General features: G+C 32.4%; 1 protein-coding gene across 1 annotated transcript; it reads left to right on the top strand.

The window, feature by feature from the left end:
• The first annotated feature begins 12,373 nt into the window (after positions 1 to 12,373).
• Positions 12,374 to 12,808, top strand: LOC132620264 (protein S40-1). Its single transcript, XM_060334937.1, has one exon. It carries the CDS (start codon positions 12,374 to 12,376, stop codon positions 12,806 to 12,808), a length of 435 nt encoding a protein of 144 aa, XP_060190920.1.
• Positions 12,809 to 13,067: the final 259 nt, after the last annotated feature.

Raw genomic sequence — 13,067 nt, forward strand, 5'->3', positions numbered from 1 at the left:
CGTTTTGTTCTAACAATTCTTTTCAATTGATAATATAACTAATCCATTCAATCTCTTGAGACGTTGTTGATCTTGGATAAAATTTTATCAATTTTAGTTTTGAAAAACTTCTTTCGGTTGATGCAATAGTTACAGGAACTATTAACACTATTCTATGAGCAATATATGTATTTGGAAAAGAATCAAGCATTTTTTTTTCTTTTTAAGTAACCGGAATCATATTTTCTAGTCGACATATTTAAATTTAAATGTTAATAAAAGCTAAACAAAAATATATACTTATGAAATAAGAATATCAACAATCACAATTTTTTAATGAGAAAACATAATATAAAGTTAAAATAACAAAACCTAGCTCAAGAATTTGTAAGTTGATATAACGATATCGAAATAGTGTTGCGTTGCTTCAATATAATGATTGCTCGTGGAAATGCTTGAAATATTGGCGAAGACACCAAAAATCAAGTTTTGATCTTTTGTAAATTGTAAGCAGAGAGCGGTAAGTTTTGGAGAATGCAGAGGGTTCATCGTTTGAGAGACTTCAGAAATTCAATACTAATAAGAGAATAAGAATAGTAAAAGTGACAATGAAAAAAGCAAATATAGGAATACTAATGTGGCCTCATGTTAGTTGTTAACTATAAATGAGCCAATAAAATAAGTACTCACTAAAGGATGGATACATTAAAAGGTAAAAAGTTATTCTCTCCACAAATTTCTCATCAAATTAACCATACATAAATTGTTTTTCTAATAGTATATATATATATATAGAGAGAGAGGGATATACATTAAAAGGTAAAAAGTTATTCTCTCCACAAATTTCTTATCAAATTAACCATACATAGATTATTGTTTTAATAGTATATGTGTGTGTCTATATATATATATATATACACATTTACATACATACATACATACTATCTTTAGGAAAAAGTGAGGCCCCAACTTTGCGTTTGCTTTAGTTGATTTGTTGATGAGCCGACCCTGCCTTAAGATGATGCAGCCTCTAAAAGGCTCGAGATGACCGTGAAGTTTAAAATCAATCACCAAAGTTATGGTGGAGTGATAGGTACTCCTCCATTATTAACAAGAGGTCTCGGTTCGAGCCCTGAGATGAAGTTGTTTTTGATAGAGAGAGTTTTAGCATGAAAAGTGAGACTTTTCGCCGGGTTGCCGAATTAGCCAAACACCAAAATATGTAGGGTGAGAAACCAATAAAAGGTTTAAGATCTCATTATTGTGTTAATTAATATCTCTAAATATTTGAAGATCACTTTTATTTATATCATTGATCTATTTTCTTATGCTTAGATAAAGTGCACGTTTTTATGTTACATTTTACTTCTGTATAACAACATTTTACGTATAATAGCAACAATCAACTTTATAACATTAAGCTCTTTGTAAAATCACCCCCATATAACAGCTATATGCTTTTTTTGGTAATGTAAGTATTAACCATCTTTATAAAAAAAATAGAATATCTAGGATTACTAATAATAAGTAGTATAGATTTTGACCAAATATTTAATTTGATACATTAATATCCCATATTTATGACAAAATATTACATATGAATACATATGTGGAGTTTGATGCAATACTTCCTATCATTGAAACTTTCACCGATGAAGAGATTATTGCCCATGTCATTATAGTGGAAGAACAAGAGACTATGGAAGTCGAAGACGACAATGAAAGTGTTGACGAGAACCTAAACCTATTGTTAGTTGCACTGGGTAAGAAGATTCAACAATTCAACTCTTAGATTCCCTTCAAGGGAAAGTAATTGAATACCCGTTTGCTGAAAGTTTAGACGCAAATCTTCATAAATTCAAGCGTTCTATTAAAATTGTATTAACTTTCCTTAATGTTTAGTTAGTGAAGCATTCATATCTTTGAGATTTAAAATTCAAATAATTTGTTATTTTTTTACAACATTAAATAATAAAAATAAAAATAAAATAGATTTTATATATTTTTTTTGCCTATAACAGCCAACTATTATTTAAATGGCAAATGCTGTTATAGGTATATAACAACAATTCTCTATAACAAACCAAAAAAATGGGACCCAACGATGCTGTTATAGAGAGATTTGACTGTATATGAGACTATTTTAGTGGCCGTAAAGAGAGAATAGTCGACCAACAAGAATTGTGATGGAGTAGTAAGTACGTACTCAACAAAAAAAAAGAAAAAAGAAAAAAAAAAGTACGTACTCAACAACCACATACCCAGTGTGGTTCTACAAGTGGAGTCTGGGGTGGGAAGGATGTACGCAAAACTTATCCCTACCTTTGTGGGGTAGAGATGTTGTTTCCGACGATAGACCCTTGGCTCAATAGGTCGAATAGAGTGGTAAGTATTCTTTTATCCTTAACCAGAAATCTCGCGTTTGAGCTCCAAGTATAATATCATCTTTATTACGAAGCGTTTTATCTCCCAATGATCGAAGATGAGAAGGAATTAGTCCATCCTTTTCAGTTATTGTCAAACCAACCTACTGTTCAAGATCTTAAGTAATTGTAGCCATTTTCTTTGAAAATTTACAAAGGTCAATTCGAAGTATTTGATTAGTTCAAAACTCTTCCCAGACATGCAAAATTTTGTCATTGAGCCATAGGCTTAATTCTAGATTCTCCTAACCTAGTCATGATGATTTATTCATAATTATATTTTCATGTTACGTTGTTCACGGTCGACATGCTTGGAATATGCAGATATGATGTTAGACCATTCCAAATAAACTTAAGAGTATTATCTCAATGATTCTATATATATATCGTCTTTATTACGAAGCGTTTTATCTCCCAATGATCGAAGATGAGAAGGAATTAGTCTATATATATATATATATATATATATATACTTGCTTATACAATATATTAAGAAATGGTTTAATACAACCCTTTAAATTTTGTATATTTTCATATCTTGGAAAGTTTGATGTAAAAAATTTAAAAAAATTATAATCAGCCCCAAATCAGATTGAACCCTGTATACTTGTAAGATAAAACAAGCTAAGAGTTCTAAGAGTTCAAGTGTTATACGTAAAGAATATTTTATAGTATCAGATCACTAGTATATCATGAATGTACCTTTTTCAAAATGTTAACTTTGCTATCTTAAACATAAGATAGGTTATCTACTGTGAGATAAAACAAGCTAAGAGTGATAAGAGTTCAAGTGTTATACGTAAAGAATATTTTATAGTATCAGATCACTAGTATATCATGAATGAACCTTTTTCAAAATGTTGACTTTGCTATCTTAAACATAAGATAGGTTATCTACTGGTATAAAATAAAGATAGAACTGATACTATAAAAGAATTTCTTATACTAACATACATATAACTGGAAATTAAGAAAGTTATGAGACTATTTTAGTGGCGGAATAATCGACCGAAAAGAATCGTGGTGGAGTAATAAATACTCCTTCATCCTTAATTAGAGGTCTCGAATTTGAATTCTAAGTATCAAATTGTCTTTATTACGGAGTGTTTTATCTCCTAATGTCAAATTTCTCCATATGAATTCGAATTTAATTGAGACGCAATATAGATACCGACCATTAGGTGAAATAGAATGAAAGAAAGAAGAGAGAATAATCCAGATTCTTCTGAGCGTGTGGCGTGTCACGGCATAATTATTGGCTTGTCGTGTTTAAAATTATTTGCACTTGTGGTGTGTGTATGGATAATTGCGTGGACCACATAAATCGGACCGTCCAATTTGTCAAGCTGTGTTGGGAGCTTCAAATGCACGGCTCAAATAAAATCATTAGAAATATAAGGGTTTTTTTTTTAAGCCTAATTGTGAAGTAATAGTCATTTAGTTGCTGCGTTGTTCTTATTACTTTCGTTGTAGGTTTTGTTTTGTATCTGGATTCATGTAAATCTTAATGAAATTAATCATTTACTTCTGCTGTTCCTTTTTATTTTCCCTTGTTGAGAAGTAAATTTAGTTGTTCTTGGTAGAAAATTATTTGCACCAAATGTTTAAACCACATCATGTAAATTCCTCACAGTTAAGAGATTTAATGAGATGCATGTTAATTAATTATGATTAAATAATTAACTTTTAAAATTGATTTAATGAGATGCATGTTAGTTAATTATGATTAAATGATTAAATACTAAAATTCTAAGTACAAACAGTGACACATATCATGTATCTATTGGCTTGGCTTGATGTGCAAACACCCAACGGGAATAAGTTTTTACCGATTACAGTATAACTAGGGAGTATCATTTTACCGTGATGCATGTTTTTTTTTTTTTTTACCCTTCTTTAGGAGCTCTTCTTTTTGCTCCCTATGTAACTCGACACAACCTTAGGGGCGGATTAAGTAAAAAAAAGATATATGCCGTCGATACTTCCAACTTTTATTCACTGAGATCAAATCTTTGTGAGACATTTCTCCAATAAGGGTAAGTTTTTACGCATTCAACTGTTTCAAAATGTATCTAAGCCATACCATTCTTGCAATGTGACAAACGTGCATTTTGCTCACAAATAGGCTCGTTATGCCTGTGAAAATTTCGTCTCAACCCATATTTTGTCCCACATCCCCCGTAGAACCCCTTTTTCATTCCCATATAGGAGATACAAAATTTAGAATCTAAAAATTGAGTGTTGTTATTCAAATCTTGTGAAAATCGATTATTTGTACTCCCTCTGCCCACATTAAATAGTGCATATTTTGATTGAATTTAAAAAATGATTTGAAGTGAGTAATTAATACTATGAGTAAAACAGAAAAACTAAAATTGTCTTCTCTTATGCTAAAAGTAACAAGTAAAAGTGAAATCTATTTTTCGAATACCGGTCAAGTAAAAGTGAACGGAGGGAATACTAGATTTAAAAGCGTAAACATTGATTTTATGAACGGAGGGAATACTAGATTTAAAAGCGTAAACATTGATTTTATGAGTGTTCAAAAATCTAAAATTCCACCATTAATGTTGGGTTATTAACAAAACTTGAAAATTCAACTTGGCCTTATTGATTTTTGGGTTTGGTAAGCTTTGATCAATTAATTGTTTAGATGTTGTGACTGAATTTTAGTGTTATTGCAAAACTTTCTCACGGACACCATGGTGCTGGCAGTCATAGTAAGAGAAGACGGAAAGATTAAAACAAACAAAAAACAAAAAAAGGTAGTATAATGGTAAATTTTGGTATTTTTTTAAATATTTATGACATGTATCACAAGTTCACACGACCAGTGGCGGAGCCACATGTAGTTGTGGGGTGTCAACCCCTTTGTCGGAAAATTACACTGTATAATTAGGTAATTTTATTATTATATATATTACAAATTGACACTTTTTGGCTTCTTCGTGAATTTACTTTTTTATATTTTGACACGCCATAGTGAAAATTCTGGCTCCGCCACTGCACACGATCATATTGGGGCACAAGGTATTCATGTTTCAAAAATTAATCAAGCACAAAAGTAGTGTGCAAAAGACAATTAAGAAAAATTAAATATATAAAATGTTATCCCTATTGATAAGGCATGTCACAAAATTTAGCCATAATGTCAAGGATAAACTATGTATTTTACATTAAATCCATATAGTCAATTAGTTAATGCACAAAGCAAAACTACAGATATACACAAAGACACGTGAATCGCAAGTAATAGAGAAAAGGCTTCGTCTTGTTTTGGATTTACTACTCAACCCCCCACCCCCACCGCAAACCCAATTATATGTTTCCTCCGTCTCATTTTAAAATGCCACTTTAACTTAAAAAATATCGTTTCAAAATGAGTGTCACTTTGAAAATTCAAGATAAGATTGACAATTATTTCTAATTATAGCCTTAGTATTAAAGTAGTTGTTCTTTTTACTATTATCTAATTCTAGAAAAAATATATAATAAATTAGAATAACTTAGTAACTATATACCTTATATTTATTATATTTGTAGTAGGCGTGAAAAGAGCTAAACCTACCTTTAAAATGGGAGGGAATGATACTCATGACGCATCTGACCAAAAACTATACTCACTACGATCAATTCAACCATTCACTACTTCCCTACAATTCCCTATAAATTCTTCCCTTTTCCATCCCTTATCCCAATTCCTCTACTGTATCCATTTCCTATTTCCCTCTCTCCAAATAACATAAAAAGTTCGTTTGTGGGATACACTTTTTTCCCATGGAAGAGGAATTTCAAGAATCCGAAGTCATTTTTCAAGAAAATATTTCACACGAAGAAATTAACGAAGAAAATGATAAAGAAGAGTATTACAAACTCCAAAATCGCAATTTTATCAGTTCAAACACCAGGAAGCTGCAGAGTAGAAAGAGGCCGAAGCGAATGTCCAATTCCGTCCCCATTAATATTCCCGAGAACTTGTCTAGAAATAGTTCATGGTTCAAGTACGTGGAAAATAATGAATCGCGTTTTTTGGAAGACGGGGAATATGATGACGGAGAAATGGTGCCACCACATGTGATCACCGGCCGGAGAATCGCCGGAAAAATGACGACCTTTTCTGTTTGTAGTGGTTATGGAAGGACATTAAAGGGAAGAGATTTGAGTCAAGTAAGGAATTCAATTCTTAGGATGACTGGTTTTCTTGAAACGTAATTAACTTTAAGAGTTCAGTCGAGAGGAAAGGGTAAAAATATGAGAAAAAAATATTTTAAGCTCTTTTTTTTCTTTTTTTAGAGTTCCAATTATGGAATCTCATTTCCATTCATCATTGTAATGGAGAAAATACAAGGAATTCAAAAAACAACTCATTATTCCACTAGTTAGAAAAAACTCAATAAAGTGTGGAAAAATATTACAAATATGATGTTCGAATTTGTTACCCGTAGGCCTTAGTTGTAAATTAACTCTACTGTACATGCAGCTGCCTTAGTTGTAAATTACTCCAATTGAACACGATTGTCCTTCTTGGGGTTGGTATTTAATTTCTGTCCCTCAAATTACTGGTTTTTAATTTTTGTCATTCGCCTAAAATACTCCGAGATGGGTTTGAACCCCGGCTAGTAAAAAAAAAAAAAATTCGCAATGCAAGGCTTCACGAAAAGTCTGGCCTATGTAGCAGACTTTGCCTTATAAGACAGATTTTTAGTTATGCCTTAAGGCAACTTCTGCCGCATAACTTTAGTTATGTCTTAAGTCAAACTCTATCGCAAAAGGCAGACTTTTTGCAAAGTCATCCCTTGCGATTTTTTTTTTGACTGACGGGGGTTCGAACCCAGAACTTCGGGTGTATTTTCGGCCACCTTTTTAAGCGAAGGACAAAAATTAAAGACCAGCAATTTAAGGGACAAAAATTAAAGACCAGTGCCTTTGAAGACCAATCCGCGCAAAAAATTGGTTGTACTGGGCTAACTTTGCCACTGGATAACATTTACTCTGCCTGAGGTAGAGTTTTGCATTCAAAACTCTGCCTGAAGCCTAACTTTGGCCCGAATAGGCCTAATTTTGATACGAAACTCTATCTTGCGATTTTTTTATTTTTTTTTACTGAGCCGGGATTCGAATCCCAAACCTCATGATATTAGACGAAGGCAAAAAGTTAAAAACCACCAATTTGAGGGACAAAATTAAAGACCAGTGCCTTTGAAGGATAATCGTGCAAATGACCCACTGGTCCTCAAGACTTCTGTTTTATGATGTCTATAATGGGCCATTTCTGTTCAAGTTTGGCTAAAATGTATCTGGGCTAGTACACGTTCTCACTTTGCAAGGGCCATTGGCACAAATGTCACAATTTGTGGGTGGTCTTTAATTTTTGGCTCTCAAATGCGGTCTTTAATTTTTAGCCTTCAACATTTTTGGCGCGTCATAATTTAGAGATTTCGCAAGGCATAGTTTACGTGTAACTTATGTCTCTAATATACACACAAATTATGGCGGACAAGTTAAAACTTTCAATACTCAACATACTCTGAAAAATGACTTAATTTTAGATTTCACTCCGCATAGTTTACGTTTAACTTCGCCATATGTATCATAACATCCACACAAATTATGCCGGACAAGACAAAACTTTCAACCCCCAACATACTATGAAAAATACTATACAGAACTTATGCCGCATAACTTAATTCCTGCAGAATTTGTGCGAGCGAGACAAAAATTCAGTTTCCGAAAATAAAAATGTTATATAAATTATGTCTTGTGACGCAGGTTTGGATATTTTCATTAAATAAGTAATAGGGACAAAAATTAAAGACCACAAATATTAGGGACAAATATTAAAGACCAGTCCGTTTGAAGGACAATCCGCGCAAAAAAGATGCTTTGCAACTGGCCCCTCTTTCGTTTATAACTTTTTTGTTATAAACATACACTACTTATTAAGCTACAAACATGGAATTGTACAGAGCTACCAGTTAGTTATATGACCTTTTTCATATGAGATAATTCTGTAAATAATATACCGGAGATCTTAGTATAGAGTCAGTTTTTTCTACTCAAATAGTAAGTAAGCATGTGATACTAGTTCCTCTAGAATTCAGCATACCATAATGTAACAAATACCATTTATAAAAAGGAGAAAAATACGGCTCACCTTAGGATGTGATGAGGCCTCTAAAAAACTCCGAGATGACCGTGAAGTTTAAAATCTATCACGATAGGTTTTTGGTGGAGCTTTTGGTACTCCTCTATCTTTAACAAGAGGTCTCATATTCGAGTTCTGGTGTAAAGAAATGGATCATGGGCCTAACTCAACCTCAAAAGCTAGCTTATATGGGGAGGATTGCCCAAGTCCATATAAGGAGACCACCCATCTCATTAACCACCGATGAGAGACTTTTTTTCATTCTTCAACACCCCACCTCACGCCCAGGGCTGGACATCTGGAGCGTGGGCAATTTAATTTGGGGGCCTAACATCGGGTGAGATGGGTCCTGCTTTGATACCATATAAAGAAATGGATCATGGGCCTAACTCAACCTCAAAACATCTGGAAATAAAATTGTAATAAAATTGTCTTTGATAGGAGTGTTTTAACCTGAAAAGTGAGACTTTAGGCGCGTATCCGAATTAGTCAGACACCTAACTTATGTATCAGACATCTGGTGGTGAGAAACCCAAAAAAAAAAAGGCTTAAGATCTCATATGCTGTTAATTAAGCTCTCTAAATATTTGAATACAACTGATAGTTATATAATTGATCTATATATTTATGCTTAGATAAAATGCATGCACGTTTACTTTTGGCTTTTAAATTTTCTCCAAGTTTTAATGCATTCTATGTTTTGTATTTAATTTTTATTTTAAATTTATCCTTAATAAATTCAACTATTCAATAATGGCGTGGAGTGAAAAAGTTCAAAGGTTTTTGTGCCACCATTTATGGTCAGTGATTGAAGATGAGAAGGAATTAGTCCATCCTTTTCAGTTATTGTCAAACAAACCTACTGTTCAAGGTCTTACGTAACTATAGTCATTTTCTTTGAAAATTTACAATGGTCAATTCGAAGTATTCGATTAGTTCAAAACTCTTCCAGACGTGCAAAATTTTGTCGTTGAGCCATTTTAGGCTTAATTCTAGATTCTCTTAACCTAGTCATGATTTATTTATATGTGGTTTATGGTTATATTTTATGTTATGTTGTTCATGCTCGACATGCTTAGAATATGGAGATGTATGGTTTTAGATCATTCCACATTATATTGAACAATTCATCTCGTGAGCTTTAACTCTTAAAGTTCAATAAAACTTTTCATTCAATGATTCTGTAATTATTAAAGTACCATATGGTATTGCTTATACAATAGTAATATACTAAGAAAATGGTTCAATACATCCCTACATCATTTATCTATTTTCATATCTTGGAAACTTTGACATAAATGTTTTAAAAATTATATACACCTTTAGTGTAAAGAATGTTTTACAGGTCACTCAAAGTATATCTATAGATAAACTTCTTAAAATATTGAATTTGTAATCTTGAACATAAAAAGAGGTTATCTACTACTCCCTCTGTTTCAATATATGTGAACCTTTTACTATTTGGGGAGTCTACGAGGTGGTTCTTTGACCACGTTTTCCTTATATTTTTTCTAAATAATTTGAATTATAAATTATCATGACTTATAGTACTTCTAATGTAGTTTCTAAACATATAAATTTTATTTTTACAAACTCGAAAAGTCTATGCCAAAATTTTAGGTCAAAGTTATAAAGTTTGACCCTCATACTCCGAAAAAGTTCACATAAATTGAAACGGAGGGAGTATACAATAAATAACCTAATAATATAAAAAAAATTCTTATACTAACATGGATATAACTGGAACTTAAGATATATGAGACTATTTTAGCAGTGGTAAAGAGAGAATAATCGACCAACAAGAATTGGGATGGAGTTGTAAGTACTAACAACAACAACAACAACATACCCAGTGTAGTTTCTACAAGTGGGGTTTGGGGAGGGAAGGATGTACGTAGACCTTATCCCTATCTTTGTGGTTAGAAAGGTTACGTTGTTTCTGACGATAGACCCTCGACTCAAAAGATCGAATATAGTGATAAGTATTCTTTCAACCTTAATCAGAGATCTCGAGTTTGAGTCCTACACATAAAATCATCTCTGTTACATAACAGTTTATCTCCCAATGTGAAATATCCTCATATGAATTCGAATTTAATTGAGATATCGAACATTAGGTGAAATTGAATGAAAGAAAGAAGAGAGAATAATCCAGATTCTTCCGAGCATGTGGCGTGTGATGGCACAATTATATATTGGTTTGTCGTGTTTAAAATTATTTGCATTTGGGTTGTGGATAATTCATAATTGCGTGGACCACGAAAGATGGACCGTCAGATGCGCCAAGCTGTGTGGGTAGCTTCGAATCAACGGTTAGAATCAAATCTAAAGCTAGATAAGGTTTTTTAAGCCTAATAGTGAAGTATAAGTCATTTATTTGCCTCAGTATTTGCTGCGTTGTTTTTACTTTTGATGTAGGTTTTGTTTTTGGATTCTGTTCATTTATTTATCAAATATTATTAAATTTAGAACGACGATCTTGTCTTTTGCCTAGTTTTTCCAAGGTAAAAGTTAGTTGTACTAATTATTTTCTGCATAAGTGAACTCAAAGATAATGTCATGAAGCTTCAACTTTTATAAATAAGTTAATGATTAAAAAAAAAAACCACTTGAATTATGCTTTTCTTTGTGAATTTTACATTAAAACTATGAGTTTTTCACCTTTTCTACTTGAACTATCATCATATGCATATATTAAAACACACCTCGAGTTCCCTTTTATTACCTGAACTATCATCAAGGTGTGTTTTGATAGATAGACGGTGATAATTCAGGTAAGAAATGGGAACAACTCAAGTGAGGTGTGAAACTTGCGAAAAAATGATAGTTCAAGTGTGTTTTTTATCACAATCTCTTTACAAATTGAAAGAAGTTGAAATTTGATGATTGCGTCCTTGAGTACCTTCGAGAACTCTGACACTTTCAACATTAAAACTTAAAAGTATGAAATATACTTCATTTTTACGCACTATAATTGTAGTGTAACTTATGATAGCAAATTAGTTATTCTATTGTATCAATTTATGTGATAATATTTTTTTTTTAGTGTTTTTTTTAAACGAATGACTACTTTCTAAATTCAGAAATAATTTAGCTGAAACTTTTTATTTTATCTTTAATTAGAGCTTTTATAACTATATATAAAGATAGGAGTAAGGTCAGCGTATATCTCACTGTTTCTAACTAGACCCACTTATGAGATCACACCAAATTTATTGTTGTGTAAGAGCTTTTATAACCACATAGATTATATGAAATATAAATATGTATTTCAATTTTTTTTAACCACACAAATAATATGTGATCTTTATTACTACAAGTTCGAAAATTATTTGTTTCTTTCTTAAACTCTATATTTATTTGAACTTTACCATGTAAATTAAAACGAGAGCATTTACTCCTACCATAAGTATGCCAAATACGAGTAGCACTTATCATAAGAGTTATATATAGTTGCCTTATAAACAATTTAATTACATAAATATTTTTTACACCACCAACACTTTCCTTTCCCAATCATTAGATATATAGTCAAGTAGTTAATGCATGCACAAAGCAAACCTATAGTTACACACAAACCAAAAGCCGTGAGTCGCAAGTAACAATATATGAAAGCTTCGTCTTTTTTTGGATTTACAACTTCGAATGCGGGGACCACACTCAACCCCCCCCCCCCCAACCCCCCACCCCACCCCACACCATATACTGACTTCAAAAAGTTAACTCAATCATTCACTACTTCCCCACAATTCCCTATAAATTCCTCTCATTTCTCCTCACTTTATCCAATTCCTCATCTTCCCTTGTTCAAATACACATTTTTCCCATGGAGGAGGAATTTCAAGAATCCGAAGTCATTTTTCAAGAAAACATTTCAAACGAAGAAATCCACGAAGAAAATGATCAAGAAGAGTACTACAAACTCCAAAATCGAGATTCTATCCGTTCAAACACTAGGAAGCTGCAGAGTAGAAAGAGGCCGAAGCGAATGTCCAATTCCGTCCCCATTAATATTCCCGAGAACTTGTCTAGAAATAGTTCATGGTTCAAGTACGTGGAAAATAATGAATCGCGGTTTTTGGAAGACGGTGAATACGATGACGGAGAAATGGTGCCACCACATGTGATCACCAGCCGGAGAATCGCCGGAAAAATGATGACATTTTCTGTTTGTAGTGGTTATGGAAGGACATTAAAGGGAAGAGATTTGAGTCAAGTAAGGAATTCAATTCTTAGGATGACTGGTTTTCTTGAAACATAACTTTAGAGTTCAGTCGATAGGAAAATGGAAAAAAGAAAAAATATATTTGTAGCATCTTTTTGTTTTTTTTGAGTTCCAATTATGGAGGCTCATTAATTTCCATTCATCATTGTATTGGAGAAAATACAAGTAATTCAAACAAAAACTCATTATTCCACTAGTTAGAAAAAACTCAATAAAGTGTGGAAAAATATTACAAATATGATGTTTGAATTTACTACCCTTAGTCTTAGTTGTAAATTACTTCTATTATGCAGCT

The sequence above is a fragment of the Lycium barbarum genome, chromosome 11, assembly GCF_019175385.1.
Source record: "Lycium barbarum isolate Lr01 chromosome 11, ASM1917538v2, whole genome shotgun sequence".
In the NCBI taxonomy this organism is placed as follows: domain Eukaryota; kingdom Viridiplantae; phylum Streptophyta; class Magnoliopsida; order Solanales; family Solanaceae; genus Lycium; species Lycium barbarum.

What these genes read in the sequence shown, in the direction of transcription:
- LOC132620264 (XM_060334937.1), top strand. Translation starts at nt 12,374, where the DNA reads ATGGAGGAGGAATTTCAAGAATCCGAAGTCATTTTTCAAGAAAACATT.